The sequence below is a fragment of the Geotrypetes seraphini genome, chromosome 9 (genome assembly GCF_902459505.1).
Source record: "Geotrypetes seraphini chromosome 9, aGeoSer1.1, whole genome shotgun sequence".
Classification (NCBI taxonomy): Eukaryota; Metazoa; Chordata; class Amphibia; order Gymnophiona; family Dermophiidae; genus Geotrypetes; species Geotrypetes seraphini.
The window spans coordinates 12,526,430-12,547,092 of record NC_047092.1 but is presented as its reverse complement, the minus strand read 5'-3'; the positions used below and the strand labels follow the sequence as shown (position 1 = coordinate 12,547,092).

At 43.4% G+C, this 20,663-nt stretch overlaps 1 protein-coding gene across 2 annotated transcripts in view; it reads left to right on the top strand.

Moving 5' to 3' along the window:
* PLXNA4 (plexin A4) overlaps positions 1-20,663 on the top strand; it is a 1,110,463-nt gene that overhangs the window by 815,054 nt on the left and 274,746 nt on the right. For both annotated transcript variants that reach the window (XM_033958729.1, XM_033958728.1), the window contains exons 10-11: positions 5,293-5,493; positions 20,454-20,550. In XM_033958729.1, coding sequence (XP_033814620.1) covers positions 5,293-5,493; positions 20,454-20,550 — 298 coding nt within the window. The remainder of the gene's footprint in view (positions 1-5,292; positions 5,494-20,453; positions 20,551-20,663) is intronic.

Sequence of the window (20,663 nt, the reverse complement as noted above, 5' to 3'; positions counted from 1 at the left end):
CGGCTCTGAGCATGAGAACAGGTGGAGGGGGGATGGGGCTGGGGCATGACTTGGGCGGAACTGGGTGGGCCTGAGGGCGGGCCTTGGGTCTGAATTTCACAGGAGTAAAATCAGGTAACCCTAGTTAAAAGAGAAATATTTTTTGTGAACAAGGACACATTTTGTGCTCTTTCCCATAAAATTCAGATTTCATGATATAGTATTTGTCGCTTTCAGGGCTGGCAACTCAGCTCCCTTCCATTTTCGCAATAAAAATAGCAATTGTTTCACTGTCAAGCTTATTTGGTAGAATATATTTCAATGAAATGTTAAGGCATCCTTTTTTTTATTCTCGTATTTCTCTTCAGAGAGTTGTTTAATGTTGCGAACCTGCCACCTCTGTAGTATTGGGAGGTTTTTCATCGTGCTGTGCCAAAACTTCCCTCCGCAGCGCATTCGAATGGAGGATGAAACATTCTCTTTTTTCTGAAATGTCCTAAAGGCCCTCATTGGAGTTTTTACATTTTGGCAAATTCAAAGCAAGCCTCAAAACCTTTTTTTATAAAGATGCCTATGAGGTATAAATCAGGATTTTGAATGTATTTATTCAATTTTCCATACTGTTTTTCCAGGAGAGCTCAGAACAGTTTACATGAGTTTATTCAGGTCCTCAAGCATTTTTCCCTGTCTGTCCTGGTGGGCTCACAATCTATCTAATGTACCTGGGACAATGGGGGGATTAAGTGACTTGCTCAAGGTCACAGGGAGCAGCATGGGTTTGAACCCACAACCTCAGGGTGCTGAGGCTTTAACCACTGCGTCATTCTAGAAATCAAAATGTAGTAAAAGTGAGCCAAGAATAGGACAATCCAGCCATTGTGACATCACTGATCAGGTTGGCTTTTATTGGTGGAATGAGGCATTATGATGTCACAATACCTGCTCTGGCTATCAGAGGCTGGAACATTTCACAGTATTTATTTACTCACTGTTCTCCCCAGGGGTGCTCAGAATGGTTTACATGCATTTATTCAGGTCCTCAAGCATTTTCCTTGTCTGTCCTGGTGGGCTCACAATCTATTTAACATACATGGGGCAATGGGGGGATTAAGTGACTTGTCCAGCGTCACAAGGAATAGCATGGGTTTGAACCCACAACCCCAGGGTGCTGAGGCTGTAGCTTTAACCACTGTGCCACACATGCACCACACATGGATTCCAGTATCACCTCTACGCCGACAACTCCCAGATCGGTGACGGGATAATCGTACGCCAGCGCGCCGACAATCCAGCGCCAACAATTCGGCGCAAGACAGAAGCGCGCGGGGGAAAAAGTAATTTTTAAAGAGTTCCGACGGGGGGTTTGGGGTGGCAACCCCCCCCCACTTTGTTGGTTAGTGTTCACGCTGCCGTTGCGGGGGAGGGGTGTGTGGGGTGAAACCCCCCACATTATAGAGAAAATGGAATGAAAAAAATCAAAAAAAGTTCCTTTTTCGCTATAATGGAGGTTTCCAATTCCCCGAACCCCCCTCCAACAGCAGCGCGAACACTAACCAATAAAGTAGGGGGGGTTGCCACCCCAAACCTCCCCTTCGGAGCTCTTTAAAAATTACTTTTTCCCCTGCGCGCTTCTGTCTTGCGCCGAGTTGTCGGCGCTGGATTGTCAGCGTGCTGGCGTCTTGCGCGCCACTGACTATGAACCCCCAGATCGACCTCACTGTGCCAAATATCTCTACTGAAACCCAGACCAGAGTCTCAGCCTCCCTGTCCAACATTGCCACCCGGATGTCTTGCCACCATCTAAAATGAAATACTGTATGGCTAAAATAGAACTGCTCCTCTTCCCGCCTAAACACCCCTCTCCGCTTCCCTCGTTCTAATGAAAACCAAATTCTTCAAAATAGGCATCTTTGAACCGAAAACTTTTTTCATGTGAATTTAAACCTGTCTAATGTGACCACTTTGCTTTCACTTTCACTTTCCCTTCTGAACACTCGAGACATTGATAGATTGCTCTGCAAGGCAGACACACCTTTGATTGGTTGTTTTGCTCGTGTTGTTTGTTGAATTGCCTATTCGAATTAAGTATCACAAGCGTAAGAGAGAAAAGCTGAAACATATTGTTTCGCACTGAAGCTCAGACTCCTGAGGCAGGCCCTCCGGCCGACACACGTGCATGTCGAGTCATGCTATTTGCCAACTATTCCATAACACTATGCGCATGTTATTGGAGCATTGATGACGTAGAAACACTTAGGCACTATGCTATAAATGGGGTCTGCCATTTCTGCCGTGTTTCAGCGCTTTCCGTCTGTTAGAACCCTTTTCCACACCCAACATTCAGCCTAGAAGTAGTCCCTCACATTCGATGCGATATGTAGAACTTCCTCGTTGGTGCCTACTTAATGGTTGTTTTGTGATTTTGTAACTTCTCAGTGGTTTAATTAAACATTCCGTTGTTTGACCAGTTTCAAACTCCTGATAAAGATATCTCAAAACATGACCATGTTTCTCTCTTGTAACCAATAAAAATTGTGAACGGTTGGATCCACTTTCTTCTCTATTGCCAGACCCTAGTCTACAATACGACCAGAACTGAGCATGTCCTGGTGTAGATATCTCGATTCTGATCTCTGTATTCTATGCAAAAAAAATGGGACCCTAGATGTGTATTTTATTTACTATATACACTCGAATATAAACCGGGATTTGGGGGCCAAAAAATTGGCCCAAAAATTGGGGGTCCCAGTTTATATTCGGGTCAATGCCCCCTCCCAGAATTTTTTAAGGCTGCGGCGGCCAGGCTCTGCCCCCTCCTCCTCCCTCGCGGGAACCAGTAAGGAAGCCGCTCAGCGCCGAGAAAGCATCGCCAAATCGCGCTGCTGCTTGTGCCGCTGAAATGGACTAAGTGGATCCGCGCAGCGGGTTAGCAGCGGGGCAGGAGTTCAGAAAGCTTGCTCCTGCCCGCTGCACCTCCACCAAAGATCGGCAGAGGTAGGAAGATAGGGCAGGGGGGGGGGGGACAGAGGGCAGAGCCTGGAAGGGAGAGTGCAGAGCCTGACAGGGGAGGGGAGGATGGAAGGGTGCTGGGTGCAGAGCCTGACGGGGCAGGACACTTGAATATTAAGCCGCTCGACTTATATTCAAGCCAACCGTTTTTCCTCCTTTTTGAGGAAAGGTGGGTCTCGACTTATATTCGGATCGACTTATATTCGAGTATATGCTGTATGTTTGGCTCTAGCTTACCCTGTTTGCGAAATGGTTCAAGCAATTTAGGTATTTCTTCCTTCAGGACTCACAGTCATAGTTTGATCTTGAGGTAATAGAGGGTTTAGTGACTTGCCCAGAGTCACAAAATGCATCAGTGGGATCTGTACAATGGCTTCTCTGGTTCTCACTCTATTACCCAAGAATTAAGTATGTGGAAAGGATAAATAGGAAAAAGTCCGCTCCGATGAGAGCAAAGCCGCCATAACAGAAGCATGCTGAGAACCCCATCAATGAACTGTACCCTCCCCTCATTCTGCTTCTCTGTCCCTTACTAATCATTTCTATAGTGCTATTAGACATATGCAGTGCTGTACATCAAAACACATAAGAGACAGTCCCTGCTCGAAAGAGCTTACAATCTAGTCAACACAGACAAAACTGGTCAAGAAGGTGCATGAATGCACAGTGCTCAGGTGGGGGAACCATATACAGCTGCATTATGATGTCATCAAGAATTCCAAGTATGACCTAGATGCATTGTGATGTCACTGAGTGCTCAGACAGCTTCTCCTCCTACCACTAATCATTTCTATAACGTTACTAGACATATGCAGCGCTGTGCATCAAAGCACAGAAGAGACAGTCCCCGCTCAAAAGAGCTTACAACCTAGACAAGACAGACAAACTGGACAAGTCGATGCACTTTGTTCAGGTGGGGGGAATTACAGAGGGAACGATAAGACAGGTGCGTTGGATTCAAAGAAGTGGGCTTTGCGTCTGGACTTGAAGACTGCCAGAAACTGTGCTTGACGTAGCGAGTCAGGTGGTTTGTTCCAAGCATACGGTGCAGCAAAGTACAAGGATCTGAGTCTGGAGCTGGCTGTAGAGGAGAAGGGTACAGATAAGAGAGACTCACTCGATGAGCAGAGTGTCTGGGGAGGGAGGTTAAAGGAGGGGGGAGAGATAAGAGTTATTGATGAGCTGCGGAGCGAAAACACATGTAAGTCAGTAAGAGGAGTTTGAACTGCATGCGGAAACGGATAGGACAAGCAGAGTTCTGATATGCTGTCAGAACCCCACCAAGAATTCCTATAAGATAGCAGCTGTGCTGGGTTATTGATTAGATCAGTGGTTCCCAAACCTGTCCTGGGGGATCCCCCAGCCAGTCAGGTTTTCAAGATATCCCTAATGAATATGCATGAGAGAGATTTGCATATAATGGAAGTGACGGGTATGCAAATCTCTCTCATGCATATTCATTAGGGATATCTTGAAAACCTGACTGGCTGGAGGTCCCCCAGGACAGGTTTGGGAACCACTGCTTTAGGTAATTGATTTGATTTAGATCAGGGGTGTCAAAGTCCCCAACCCTGTCCTGGAGGACCACCAGCCAATCGGGTTTTCAAGATATCCCTAATGAATATGCATGAGAGAGATTTGCATACCTGTCGCTTCCATTATATGCAAATCTCTCTCATGCATATTCATTAGGGATATCTTGAAAACCTCACTGGCTGGGGGAAACCCAGGACAGGTCTGGGAACCACTGGATTAGATAATCATGTTTGCCCACAGCAGAACCCTTCATAATTCATTAGAAGATGGACAGCAAAGGCCATCTAGAGATACATACTAAGGACATAAAACCTTCTATAATCAAATAGTCAATGGAATAGGTCTGGTTGATGGGTGCCTGGTGCTAATGACATCATGTGTTTGTGCTGTCACCAGGATGAGGTCACCCCAGTGCATCAGCCTTAAAGAATGAATTAGTATTTCACCTGGGGCAGTGAATGCTCTACTGCTGTGTTGTAAATCCTTCTCCATTTTCGTTCAGCTTTCCAAGACAGTTATGCATGAATTGTCATCAGAGTCAGAACACTCTTCTTCCTGTAACTTTAATATTAATGTCCACCCCCCCCCCTCCAAACCCTGCAACTGTCTAGTTCTAGAATATATTTGAGAGATACTGTCATTGTTCTCATTATCAGAACTCTGGAATGAGTGTATGAGGGTCATTCAGGTTGACCAAATCCTTCCAGTTTATGAGAGTTTTCAATTCGAAGAGACCGGCTGAATCACCACGCTCCCTTCTTTTTCCAGGAATGCCCACAGCTGCTTCAGGCCGAGAAGATTTTAGTTCCTGTGGAAGTGGTCAAGCCTATCACCCTAAAAGCAAAGAACTTGCCTCAGCCGCAGTCTGGCCAGCGAGGCTACGAATGCATTCTGAACATCAAAGGCAGCGAGCAGAGGGTGCCGGCTTTGAGGTTCAACAGCTCCAGCGTTCAGTGTCAGAACAACTCGGTGAGTGAAATTGTCTGCAAGAGCAGTCGTGGGCAGTGCGTTGCCCGTCAAAGAAAAAAAAAAAGCCACTGAATTAAATGAATTTTTTTTTTAAAAAAAATTCTTTATTGATTTTCAAATTTTGACAGTGCAATACAACTATATTAAACATGAGTATTATACATAACGCACTTAAAATACACTTAAATTAATCCATTACCAATCCTTTTCTCCCTCCCTTCCTCGCATATTATTACAATATTATAGATAAATACCTTTAGCAAACCCAAATACCTTCCCCTCCCCCCTCCCCCCCCGGATGTGTAAGGAATCTATAAAAAGGGAGATACCCGACATTCATTGCAATTCAACATATGCAGTCAATGGGTTCCGCACTTTATTGAATGTCATACTAGACCCCCAAACACTCCGCATTCATTCTCTCATATTTATGCGTGGAACAAATATTTGCCCACCAAAACGTGTAACTCAGTCTGTCGTAACTCTTCCAGTTCCGCGTAATCATCTGGATGGCTATTCTGGTCATAATCAAGAAGAGCCGGCTTTTATATCTATCTAAAGAAGGCTTAATATGCAATATTGTACCACAAATCGAGTTCCAGGGTTTTCTTTTTCTTTTTTAATCTTTATTCATTTTCATATCAAACAACAAGTGCACAAAAATATATCATACAAGTAATTCCAATATAGCACTATAATATCTAACATATAAAATCTAATAGTGTAAAAAAAAAAAAACCACCCACCCACCCTTCAACACATTTTCAACTAAAATAGAGTATACTATATGTATATAACATATGATAACAAATCTTATTAAATTACACCCCACATCTACCCTCCCCCTTGAGTGTGCTAAACAGAGCTAAGAAAGAAAAGAAAAGGAAAAGAAAAGAACTGATTATTCATCACAATACTTTGCCAATGGCCCCCATATCTTTACAAAGTTATTATATGTCCCTTTTTGTATCGCTATTGCTCTTTCCATCTTGAAAATATGGCCTAATGAATTCCACCAGAATGTGTAATTAAGATTCTTGTAATTTTTCCAATTGTTGGTAATATGTTGAATGGCAACCCCCAGTCATGACTAATAAAAGTTTATTATTATATGACGATATTTCACTCTTCTTCCTCTTAGCCATTCCAAATAAAACAGTATCATAGGAAAGCGCAACATGGTTTTCCAATAAAGCGTTTACTTGAGACCAGATTGAATTCCAAAATAACTTAATATAGGGACAATAATAAAGTAGATGATCTACCGTATTTTCACGCATATAACGCGCATACATGTATAGCGTGTGGGAACAAAGCATTGCTGTAAAAAAAAAATCTATATAGCACGCACACGCGTATACCGCGCATGCTGCTATAACCTCCTCCCACCACCCCCGCTTACTCTCTCTTCTGGCCTGCGAACTGGCATCCTCCCCCCCGCTCGCGTCACCCCCCACTCCCCTGCGATCCTACATCCCCCCCAGCCCCGCAAACACATCGCTTACCCGATTGGGCACCGGCACCAGCACCAATGCACAGGACGTGCCAGTGCCCGAAAATCCTCCCTCGCTTGGGCTGGGCTGGGCGGTGCGAGGGAGATCCTCCCTCTTCCCTGTGCCGGGCTGGACTGGGCTTTGAGCATTTGTGCATGCTCAAAGCCTTCTGGTCTCGCTCTCTCTGAGATTCTCAGATTCAGAATCTCGGAGAGAGTGAGACCAGAAGGCTTTGAGCATGCGCAAATGCTCAAAGCCCAGACCAGCCCAGCACAGGGAAGAGGGAGGATCTCCCTTGCACCGCCCAGCCCAGCCTAGCCCAGGCGAGGTAGGATCTTCGGGCACTGGCATGTCCTGTGCATTGGTGCTGGTGCCGGTGCCCAATCGGGTAAGCGATGTCTTTGCGGTGGGGGGGGGATGTAGGATCGCGGGGGAGGGGGGGGTGACGCGAGCGGGGGGGAGGATGCCGGTTTGCAGGGGGGATGCCGGATCGCAATGACAAAAAAAAAAAATTGTATAACGCGCTCACACATATAACGCGCATGGTTATAATCGGTTTGTAAAATCGTGTATAATGCATAATGTCCCTGGTTCCAGATTACCGTGCCAGCATTTATTGTACTTAGAGCTATCTAATTTTTGTTCCAGGGTTTTCATGGCCTACAATACCAGTGCCTCACTCAATTCACACCCAAACTCTGCTCCTAACATGCTGACTTTTTGGGTAGGCCTCGGTGAAGATTTCTACATGGCACCTACTGAGTTTGGTGCCGGCTTCAAATTAATTGTTTAAAATTGTCTTTTAATGACGCTATTCAATGAACAGTGCAGATTGAACCAATTAAAAAATTAAGTTAGGCACCTAGATCAGCTGGTGCTTTTTGTAGAATCAGGGCCATGGTCTTTATCCGTCTTTTTTTTCTCAGTTTTTTTTTTTTTTTTTTTTAAACCACAGCTTCCTATAACAGTCCTAGTCGAGATGATAAGATATTCAGATGGCGTCAACCGGCTCTACAGCTGGGAATTCTACGCTCGTTTGTAACAGCTCATAAAACACAGAGATCACTTATTGTTGGTATTTAATTCGACAGAATTGTGTACCCTTTCATTTGATAAGCATCCCTGGGTTCTCGTTGATGAAAGGCCACTCGAAGGGGGAGGGGAAAGCATGGCTCTGTCTCCACAATCAAGATCCCTTCCGCTCGTAATGGTTATGTCACGCTGTTCTCAGCAGTGGCCAGGGGTGGTATAAATTATGGTTCTGTGCAAGTGTTGCCCGAGTCTTGTCCCTGTAATGCTGCTGGTTTCGATTTCAGAGGCCCTGCCGCAGGTCGAGCTGCTGTATACCGCTTCCAGAGAAAGCATTTTGCAAGGCGACTTGCTCAACTGATGGAAGCTGTCACAGCCGATGCATGCATAGGTTGGTCACACCTGGCTGGAGAAACCCCCGACAAAGTTCTATTGCGGTCAGTGGTCTCGAGTGCAAGAAGCTCTCAACCAGCCGTGACCGGTGGTGTGACTTTTGGATTCACTCATATCTTAGTATTTTACTAAGGAAAAGAAAAAAAAATCAAAGAATGCACGAGATACACCTATGTGTTCTCATTTTCTAAGAGAACCAGATCTAGTTTAGACAGGTTCAACTGATCCTGCCTAGTTGTGAGATTAGACATGTGCATTTTAAATTTAATTCTTGCCTCAATTAGCAACCGATGCAGTCCTATGTATCTTTAAAGGAACAGTTATCATAGAAACATAGAGAATGACAGCAGAAAAGGGATGACGGCCCAACAAGTCTACCCACTCAAGAACCATCCCTCCATCTTTTAAGCATTCCACTGGAGCGACCCCACCTGTCTTTCCCATCGTCCCTTGAAGTCGAGCGTGGTTCTGGCCTCGACTACCTGACGTGGAAGACCATTCCATCGATCAATTACCCTTTCGGTGAAGAAATACTTCCTGGTGTCCCCATGAAATCTCCCCCCCCCCCCTGAGATTTAGCGGATGCCCTCTTGTCGCCATGGGACCCGTAAGACAAAATATTTCTTCCTCCACATCATGATTGAGTTTAATTATCAAAATCTCAAGTGGGTGGGCTAGAGACGGAGAATCAAGCCGAAGTTTATCCCCGGGCACTAACCCTGGCAAGGAGTTAACAAATGTGCACATGGTTAGTTTCTTGAGGGATCTTTTAGAATATTTTTGGCATGACTACAACAAGAAAAATGGCCAATTTCAAGAAGGATTAGTCCGAGGCCAAGCAAAGGAAAACTCCAGTCAAAGGTTCTGTAAAAGTTGTACTTTTAAAAATAGAAGTGTATGACAGTAATATTGTGGGGTCAGATGGCAGCGGGGTCTGTTCAGAAAACAAGAAGCGGATTTGCATTCACTGAAGAACAAAGTAGGATGGAATAAATTCCTCGTCTCCTTTCTCTGAAAGGCCATCTTTCAAACTCTGCATAAGGAAAAGTCCTCAAATTAAATTAAAACCAGTTAATGGAGTCCCCTTTTCTTATTATTTCTTCGCCAAGTGCAGCAAAATTAAAAAGCCGGGATTGATGGTTTTGGAGGCTGTTCATAGGCAGGAGGGCTCGGCTGTTTAAACAGATTTATTTGCCAATGTTCATGCTGTACTGTGTGGGAACCATGAAGACTGAGGAGACGGGCTATTGGGGTTCTCATCTCAGTATCCAAAAAATCAGATAGGGGGAGGGGGCAGGGCAGGAGCTAAAGGAGGCTTTAGTTGACATCGCTCCATGGTGTGACCTCATCTCGAATATTGTGTTCAATTCTGGTCTTCTTATCACAAGAAAGATATAGTGGCACTAGAAAAGGTTCAAAGAAGAGCGACCAAGATGATAAAGGGGATGGAACTCCTCTCGTATGAGGAAAGACTAAAAAGGTTAGGGCTCTTCAGCTTTGAAAAGAGATGGCTGAAGGGAGATATGATTGAAGTCTATAAAATCCTGAGTGGAGTAGAACGGTTACAAGTGGATCGATTTTTTACTCCGTCAAAAATGACAAAGACTAGGGGACACTCGAAGTTACAGGGAAATATTTTAAAACCAAATGAAAGAATTTTTTTTTTTCATTCAGAGTATAGCTAAGCTCTGGAACACATTGCCAGAGGTTGTGGTAAGAGCGGATAGTGTAGCTGGTTTTAAGAAAGGTTTGGACAAGTTCCTGGAGGAAAAGTCCATAGTCTGTAATTGAGAAAGCCATGGGGGAAGCCACTTCTTGCCCTGGATTAGTAGCACGGAATGTTGCTACTCTTTGGGTTTTGAAATGCCGTCCGGACCCCCGGACATGTCCTCAAAAGTAGGGCATGTCTGGGGGAATCCAGTTTATCTATCTATCTATCTATCTATCTATCTATCTATCTATCTATCTATCTATCATTCTTCTGCATTCATTGTGCTGGGAATTTGCTTCTCTGCTTTGCCGTGTCTATAACATCATTGCCAAATGAAAGACTTTGAAATGTAATGCCAAAGGCCTGCGAGCCAAGCCCTTATCCAGTGGAAACAGGTGCCAGTTGAGCTCCGTGCGACCACTGTAATTCCTGCTTTCATCCTCCATTGAACTAAAGACATAGATCTTTTGTGGTTTTTCCGAGGCCTGAATATCTGGGCTGGGTGCCCCCACTGAGCAATTAATGAGCCTCCCAAAAAAATCAAACGGGGGATTTGTGCCCCTCCTTCCTGGCTAACAAAAATACCCTGGTAGCAGGTTGTAAGTGTCGGGATCCATAAAGGAGGTATTAATAGAATGGTACAAAAGGAAACAAGTCAATAAGACTTAGCGATTATAATTTTATTCCAAAAAGGTATAAATTAAATACTACAACAACAAGAAAGGCGATTTAAGAATAAACCTTGAAAATGAAAGTCCTGAAGTTTAAAAGGAAAGTTGATATTTGGAACATTGACCCTGTGACTGCATTAGCAGGGAATGACTGAGCTTGTCCTGGTTTCACTTGCATGGCACGAAAGAACTTGTAATCTGAATTTGTTTAGATGTGGCGCTCTTTGTGCATTCTATATTTTGAGCAATCTGCTTTTTCCTGCAGCTTTATCTACGAGGGGCTGCTGGAAACTTCTCAGCCCAACTCACAAAGTCGGGGCAATTGATGGCACTATACTGTACCTGAAAAAGCCCTATTACGAGTCTTTCCCTTACTAATCTCTTTAATGGAAGGAATATTAAGATTTTTACTCTCACATGATCCTACCAGTCTGATTGGTTCATTCTAATTCAACATGTAGAAGTAATCCCTTGTACCTCACCAAAGGCCAATATAAGCAATTTGAACTGTACACAGAGAACAGGTAGCCAGTAAAGAGAACTTAGCTTAGCAGGGTTTAAAAAAGGTTTGGATAATTTCCTAAAAGAGAAGTCCATAAACCATTATTAAGATGGACTTGGGGAAATCCACTTCTTATTTCTAGGATAACCAGCATTAAATCTGTTTTACTGTTTGGGATCTTGCCAGGTACTTTTGACCTGGGTTGGCCACTGTTGGGAACAGAATACTGGGCTTGATGGACCTTCAGTCTGTCCCAGTAAGGCAGCTCATGTTCTTATGATAGCCAAGTCTGAGACAACCAAGCCATTGTGACATCATTAGTGAGTTTGACTCGTAGGCATTGGTGGAATGAGGCATTATGACATCACAATCTGAGCTCTGGAATGTTGCTACTCTGGGTTTCTGCCAGGTACTTGGGACCTGGGTTGGCCACTGTTGGAAAGAGGATACTGGATTTTATGCTGCTTATCCTAGGAATAACCAGTGGATTCCATCTCAATAATGGGCTATGAACTTCTCTTTTAGGAAATTAGCCAAACCGTTTTTATACTCCGCTAAGCTAACTGATTTCACCACATTCTCTGGCAACGAATTCCAGAGTTTGGATCTTTTCCAGATAAGCCCCGCCAAAAAGTTAACCCCCCCGCCACCCAAAAAAAATTATAAAAAAGAGGCGCGATCTGTAGAAAGTAAAGTGGGGGGGTTCCCCCCCACGCCCCCCCCGTCGGAGCCCTTAAAAAAATGGTCGACAGTTTATTCTATTTTTTTATAATGTTAAGTTTCATATCCTCTTTTTATAATCTTTTTTGGGTGCTCCGACGGGGGGGGCGTGGGGGGGAACCCCCCACTTTACTTTATACATATCGCGCCGCGTTGTGGGGGCCGTTGTGCTAAGAACTTCACTGGTTAAGGTTGCGTGCGTTGGCAAAAGGTGGCGGGGCTTAACTTTCGGCACGTCCACTTTTTCCATTAGTGGCGGGGCTTATTACATTACATTACATTACATTACATTAGGGATTTCTATTCCGCCATTACCTTGCGGTTCAAGGCGGATTACAAAAGGTTAATTTAAAAAAGACAGAATTACAATGATTAGCTAGAGAGGTAAGTTGTAGATCTTAAGAGCATTTAGAGGTCGTGTTGTTATTGCTGTTTCAGGAATTTCTTGAAAAGTGTGGTTTTTATTTCTTTTCTGAATGTCCTATAGTCTGGGGTGGTCATCAGAAGGTTGGAGATCTGGTTGTCCAGTCTTGCGGCTTGAGTGGCTAGGAGGCCGTCGTGTAGTTTTGTTCTTTTTACTTCTTTGATTGGGGGGGGTATGAATGGGGAGTGCGTTTTTCTGGAAAAGATCCCAGAGTTTAATTACACGTTGTGTGATTTTCTCCGGTTTGTTTAAAATCTAATAGCTTCGTCACATGCTCCCTAGACCTAATATTTTTAGAAAGAGTAAAGAAGCGATTCATATCTACTGGTTTCACTCCACTCCTCGATCATATCATCCCTGAGTCGTCTCTTCTCCAAGCTGAAGAGCCTCAGCTGCTTCAGCCTTGAAGTCGTCCCATCAAGTTTCAAGTTTTAAGTTTAATAATTCTTAATGAATCGCCTATTTTAGATCACTAAGCGATGTACAAAGCCTTAATACATACAGATTGATACCTTAACACATACAAATTAAATATTAGTGACAATATAAAGCAAATTTTTTAAATAGTAAACATACTTAATTACATACGTATATTAAAATATTAGTTAGGGTATAGAGACATACTTGAATTGTGAGGATAAATAGGAAATGAAATTACAATAATTGGATAGGAAAGGAAGAGTAATAACAAAGGAAAAAACAAATAGGAAGGGGAAGTAAATTTATAGATAAATAAAAAAGCATAATAAAATATTAAGAATCATATGCATCTTTAAAAAAAAATGTTTTTAGTGTTTTTTTAAAAATGGATAAATCTTTTAATTCCCTAATGTGTTGCGGTAAGAGATTCCAAGACTGAGGGGCAATAACAGAGAACATGTCGTTACGCCTAGTTCCAATCACCTTCAACGAGGGGACCGACAGGAGGTTGGAAGAAGATGAGCGACCTTTTAACATTTTTGTTGCCCTTCTCTGTACCTTTTTTTAAAGTCTGCTACATCTCTTTTGAGATACGGCGACCAGAATTGCACACAGTATTTCACGTGTGGCCGTCCCAGAGAGCGATACGAGGGCGTTATAACATTTTCCTCTCTGTTTTCCATTCCTTTCCTGATAATTCCTAACATTCTATTTGCTTTCTGAGCAGCCGCCGCCGCACATTGAGCTGAGGGTTTCAACTGATCCTCAACGATGACACCTAGATCCTTTTCCTGGGCAGTGACTCCTGACACGGAACCCATCATCACGTAGCTATAATTCGGGTTCCTCGTTCCCACATGCATCGCTTTGCACTTGCTCGCATTAACCTTTTCCTATCGTCTGTCCCGGATGACGGGACATTCCAAAAATGTCGTTGCCATCGTGGATAAACAGTCGGTATGGATTAATAAAGAGCCAGGAACACAAAATATTTGAATTTACAGACTTATGACTTATTTACATTATGTTTACGATAGCTGTAAATGATAACGGTGAATAATACAAAACTTTGCTAAAATAATTACGGTTGGAACCAGCGTAACGTAAAATTTATTACGATAGGAAAATGTTAAACGTCATCTGCCATTTTGACGCCCAGTGTCACGAGCTCCTCTTGCAACTTTTCACAATCCTCCTGCGATTTAACAACTTTGGGCTACTTTTACGAAGGCGCGGTAGTGGTTTAACGTGCATAATACCGCTAGCCGCTACCGCCTCCTCTTGAGCAGGCGGTAGTTTTTGGCTAGCGAGTGATGAAAAGTCGCGCGTGTTAATCCCGCTAACGCTGCTTCGTAAAAGGAGCCCTTTGTGTTGTCACCAAATTTAGGGGTCCTTTTACTAAGGCGCGTTAGCTGTTATAGCCTGCGCGAAACGCTAACGCGCCCGTTATAGCCTGTGGACACGTGTGGAGGGTTATAATAGAAAGGGACGTCTAAGTCCGTTTACGTCCATCTCGCAAGTCATCCAAGAGCTTCAGACACATTTTCGAAAGATACGTCCCACTTTTTTGTCGTTTCGAAAATCGTCTAATTCTACGTCCTGCCGATCTGATCGTCCAAGCCGCTAAATTGTCCATCATTATACCACATTTCGTCAAACTTTCCGTCCAAGTCCAAAACGCCTAGAACAAGCCCTGTTGGACATGGGAGGGGTCTGCAAAGTGATGGACTGCACACCCAGACATGCCACCTAAATAGTGGGGTACCTAACAGGGCACTGCTGTGAACTTCACAAAAAGGATGCCATGTCTTCTCCTCACCACAGCTCCCTTATAGGTCAGGGTGAGCCCCCCAAACCACCTCCAGAATCCCCTAGACCCACTTATTTACCACCCCAATAGCCCTTATGGCTGCAAGAGCCATTTATATGGGTTATGGGGGTGTATAGGGCAGTGCACATGTTTAAGTATCAATGCAGTGATTACAGGGGCTTATGGGCATGGGTCTTCCTCTCTATGGGTCCCTAACCCACCCCCAAGACAGCTTAAGCTGCCTCTGGGCTGGACGACTAGGCTTTCCTATGCCAGGCTGCCAGGTGATGATGGTCTGGAGGCTGAATTTTAAAGTTGTGATTAATATTTTTATGGGGGTGGGGGGGGTCGAGGATCACTGGGGTAGTGTGTGTGGGTCTGTTTTATGTGTTTGCAGTGCTTATCTGGTGACTTTAAGTTCTGTCGATCCTGGGCTGTATAACTTTTGGTTATACATGCTGTACGACTAAGTCTAAGCCGGCCCACGTCCCGCCCAACTCCCGCCCTTGACACTCCTCCTAAAATGCCCCTTTTAGCTTTGGTCGTTCAGCGGCACTATGAAGGCCTAGGTCGTTTTTAAATAAGTCCAAAACCCGGTTTTATTATCGGCGCTTGGACGTTTTTGAGAAATGTTCGTCCAAGTGCCGACTTAGGCCGGTTTTTGGACGTTTTTCTCTTTCGATTATGAGCCCCTTAGCACACGCTAGAACGGCTAGCGTGCCTTAGTAAAAGAACCCCGTAGTTATCTCACTCGTCATTCCCATCTCTAGATCATTGATAAATATGTTAAAAGGAATTGGCTTTCTTTGCACCACCGCGTGGCTCGCGTAACCAGGCCGGTCTACGTGCATTTTTAACTTAACTAGAAAAACAGCTAAACCAAGAGAGATCTTTTTTGGTATCTTTTCTCCGGAGATGAACCCCCATGCCGCTACTGCAGGGGTGTCCAACCGTTTGGCTTCCCTGGGCCGCATTGGCCGAAAAAAATGTTTCTGGGGCCGCGCAAACGCTTCAGCAAGACAGAGGAGGGAGCCGGCAAGATGGTAAACACCTGGGGGCAGCAGAAGAAACCACTGCATCGCCCTCGACCGGGGCCGCACAAAATACTTCACGGGGCCGCCGGTTGGACACCCCTGCGCTACTGCATCCCTTTATATTTGATGTGAAAAGGTTTGTTCTCTCTGGACACATGTCGTCTTCTGGAAAAAAAAAAAAATGAGCTGCTTTCCTGTGCTTTATTGAGGCAACTTTACAAGCGCAAGCTGCCAGCTGTTGTTCATTATTCACAGTTTTGTTTTTCTTTTTATCTTTTTAATTATTTCTTTGTGGAATGGGGAGACGCTGGTGGGTGCCAAAGAGGCCTACGTAGAACTCGTGTGTTATTGTATGCAATGTACAACACCGTATTTTCATATCTGAGACACAATCCAAGGACTAATGGACACGATGGAAATGGCTTGTACCATTTCAAAACAGTCTTATTTAAGTTAGCTTTGATTTCTCTGTGATTCATGTATGTTAGGTTCATCTTCCATTTATTTAGTAGACGAACAGATTTCCAATTGTTTAGTATAATTTGTTAGAGTTAAAGCTATCAAAATATTTAGTCAGTTCCTGGAGGAAAAGTCTATAGTCTCATATTGAGACAGACATGGGGGGAAGCCACTGCTTGCCCTGAATCTGTAGCATGGATTGTTGCTACTATTTGGGTTTTTGTCAGGTTCTACGTGACCTGGATTGGCCACCGTGAGAATGGGCTACTGGGCTAGATGAACCATTGGTCTGACCCAGTAAGGCTATTCTTATGTTCTTATGATGCACATTGAGAAGACATGGGAGAAGCCACTGCATGCCCTGGATTGGTAGCATGGAATGTTGCTACTCTTTGGGATTCTAGAATCTTGTTCCTCTTTGGGATTCCATAATCTTGCTATTCTTTGGGATTCTGTATGGAATGTTGCTACTCCTTGGGATTCTAGAATCTTGTTACTCTTTGGGGATTCCGGAATCTTGCTACTCTTTGGGATTCTATATGGAATGTTGCTACTCTTTGGGATTCTAGAATCTTGTTACTCTTTGGGATTCCGGAATCTTGATATTCTTTGGGATTCTGTATGGAATGTTGCTACTCCTTGGGATTCTAGAATCTTGTTACTCTTTGGGATTCCGGAATCTTGCTATTCTTTGGGATTCTGTATGGAATGTTGCTACTCCTTGGGATTCTAGAATCTTGTTACTCTTTGGGATTCCGGAATCTTGCTATTCTTTGGGATTCTGTATGGAATATTGCTTCTCCTTGGGATTCTAGAATCTTGTTACTCTTTGGGATTCCGGAATCTTGCTACTCTTTGGGATTCTGTATGGAATGTTGCTACTCCTTGGGTTTTGGCCAGGTACTAGTGACCTGGATTGGCCACCGTGAGAACGGGCTACTGGGCTTGATGGACCATTGGTCTGACCCAGTAAGGCTATCCTTATGTTCTTATGTTCTCTTTATGGGGATGTGAGGAAGTGCTTAGGCAACCCTAATTCCCTTGGATTTACATCTTCCCTGGGCTACCTATAACAGAGCTAAAATGAGAACATCTAGGCTGGTGGCCTTCCTTCAAAGGTTTTATCCTAAGTAAGAAAGCGAGGCCTGGAAATTTCTGAAGGAAGCTGAAGAGAGTCTCCAAAACCTGTCAGCGTTAATTGGTACGGTAATTCACCACTTCATTTAAAACAAATTAAAAAGTAATTATTTAAAAAAAACGAAGGCGCCTACAAATATAGACACCTTAATCATGTCTACAGCTGTGCTTAATGGTGCCCAAGGTCAAAGTAGGTGTGGTTTATACCTGAAATGACCTTAGGCGCCTCTGTAGATGCAATTCTCGTCAAACATAGGTGCCAGTAATATAGGCCTGCAAAACCCTGGCCTACGTTACCCCTAAATAAGTTAGACTTAAACTTTGATTCTCCCAACAGCGCTTATGCTTGGCTGATTTATGGTTGGACAATAATAGACTGTCCTTAAACATTAATAAAACCAACACGCTACTCTTCCCTTGGAAAGAAAACCATAAAATAGCGGTTCCTATTAATATACAGGGAATTACGCTCAAACAAATAAACAAAATCCGGATTTTAGGTGTCATTCTAGATGAAAATTTAACTTATCACGACCACATTAGCTATGTGGTTAAAACCACTTTTTACAGGTTACGTCAAATCCACTCTATCTCAAAATTCCTCTGTCCCAAATCTTTAAACATACTAATTCATTCACTGATCATTTCAAAAATTGACTACTGTAATGCTTTATTCAAAGGAATGGCTCAAAAAGAAATCAGAAGATTACAGATTATCCAAAACACATCTATCAAATTAATTATGGGGGCCAAAAAGTTTGATCATGTCACCCCTTTACTACACAAGGCACATTGGCTTCCAGTTGCACACCGAATATTATATAAATTATCTTTACTCACCTTTAAATCTTTGCTTTACAAAACTCCATCTTTTATTTATAAAGTATTAATTCCATACTCCCCTCAAAAAACTCTACGTTCCAATGAACAACTTTTATTGGTCATTCCCACTCTTAAATTTATAAATACCCGAAGACAATATATCTTCACTGTTACAGCACCACAAACATGGAATTCTCTCCCACTTTATTTAAGGGAGGAGAAAAATCTTGATAAATTCAAAAGCAAACTTAAGAGTTTTCTTTTTAAAGACGCTTTCAATATTTAATTAAAATGCCAATTGCTCTTTATAACTCCTTTTCATTTTAGTCAGCTATGTATACTATTTCCAAGAATATTTTGTTTTCCCTTTCCTTTTGTATTTTATCCTTAACGGTCCCTCCTTTTCTAGTATAAATTGTATTCCTTTCCCCTCTATCCCAGTGTTTCCTGTTGTAATTTGTCTAGTTATTAAATGTTTTTTTATATTTTTACTATATTATTGTTATTGTTTTATCATGTATTCTTTGTATATGTAAATCGCTTAGTAATTGTGATAGGCGATCAATCAAATAACGAATAAACTTGAAACTTGTTGACACACAACTGGCTGATTTAGGCAACGTTACTGGAATCAGGCCCTTAGAGCAGCGTGCCACAAAGGGGGGCTGTGGCTGGAGAGCACCAACCATTGGGCTCTTCTTCCACCTCAGTGTTGTTTCCACAAAGATACAACATAGGTAAGGGTCTTCCATATTGAGAGGCTGCTTTCCTTTAGTACAGGGTCGTCAAAGTCCCCCCTCGAGGACCGCAATCCAGTCGGGTTTTCAGGATTTCCCCAATGAATATGCATGAAGATCTATTTGCATGCACAGGTCTTAAGGAGCTGAATTGGGAATTGAACCCTGTTCCCCACCTAAAGTGCTAATCATTAGGCTACAATATAAGGAGAGAAGATAGGAGAAGAGTGTGGGAGGGGTGGGTGAGAGTGGGAAAAGGATATAGAGGGGAGGGAAAAGAGTGGGGAGAAAGCAAGATGGTGGAGAAGGGAGTAGGTGAGTAGAAAGAGAAAGGAGTGAGAAGGATAGATATCAGGGATGACAGGAAATGAGGAGAGGACTCAGGATTGAGGGAGGAGTGAGAGGGATAGAGATCCGGGATGACAGGAAATGAGGAGAGGACTCAGGATTGAGGGAGGAGTGAGAGGGATAGAGATCCGGGATGACAGGAAATGAGGAGAGGACTCAGGATTGAGGGAGGAGTGAGAGGGAAAGAGATCCGGGATGACAGGAAATGAGGAGAGGACTCAGGATTGAGGGAGGAGTGAGAGGGATAGAGATCCGGGATGACAGGAAATGAGGAAAGGACTCAGGATTGAGGGAGGAGTGAGAGGGATAGAGATCCGGGATGACAGGAAATGAGGAGAGGACTCAGGATTGAGGGAGGAGTGAGAGGGATAGAGATCCGGGATGACAGGAAATGAGGAGAGGACTCAGGATTGAGGGAGGAGTGAGAGGGATAGAGATCCGGGATGACAGGAAATGAGGAGAGGACACAGGAATGGTGTGAAAGCAGAAGAAAAAAAAAAAGGAAGAGGAGACAAGGAAAAAAAAAATTAGAAAGTGATAATAAATGAAGGAAGAAAAGTATTTGCTGCTGAATAAAAGAGATAAAGAAGGAAGAGGTAACTGAAAAAAAAGGAAAGAGGACAGCAGAAAGAGAAAAAAATGGAATATAGAGAAGAGCAGTGAATGAGAAAATGATGCGGAACCAGATGCTGTAAACATACATAAGAACATAAGAATCGCCTTACTGGGTCAGACCAATGGTCCATCAAGCCCAGTAGCCCGTTCTCACGGTGGCCAATCCAGGCCACTAGTACCTGGCCAAAACCCAAGGAGTAGCAACATTCCATTCAGAATCCCAAAGAATAGCAAGATTCCAGAATCCCAAAGAGGACAAGATTCTAGAATCCCAAAGAGTAGCAACATTCCATACAGAATCCCAATGAATAGCAAGATTCCGGAATCCCAAAGAGTAACAAGATTCTGAAAGTGTAACAACATTCCATGCTACCGACCCAGGGCAAGCAGTGGCTTCCCCCATGTCTTTCTCAATAACAGACTATGGACTTTTCCTCCAGGAACTTGTCCAAACCTTTCTTAAAACCAGCTACGCGTTCCAGAGCTTAACTATTCTCTGAGTAAAAAAAAAAGGGCTGCTACTGAGGGAGGGGCCCCTGGGAATCTTATCTTCTAGAAATCCACTTCTGTTGGTCAAACCTAGAATCTGCACCCCCAGAAAATAACTTTGCTTTCTTGTTCTTCTCTTGTCTTAGTACACTTATGAAGGAATGGAGATTAATAGCTTGCCAGTGGAGTTGACGGTAGTGTGGAATGGGGATTTCAGCATTGACAACCCAGCCCTGAACAAAGGTAAAACACTATTCCAGCTTGTCCTTGGAAGCGGTAACCTTAGTAACAGGCCAACTCTTTTTTTCTTTACAACCAAGAAAGTATCAATCGGTTTTCCTTTGCATTTCGATTTA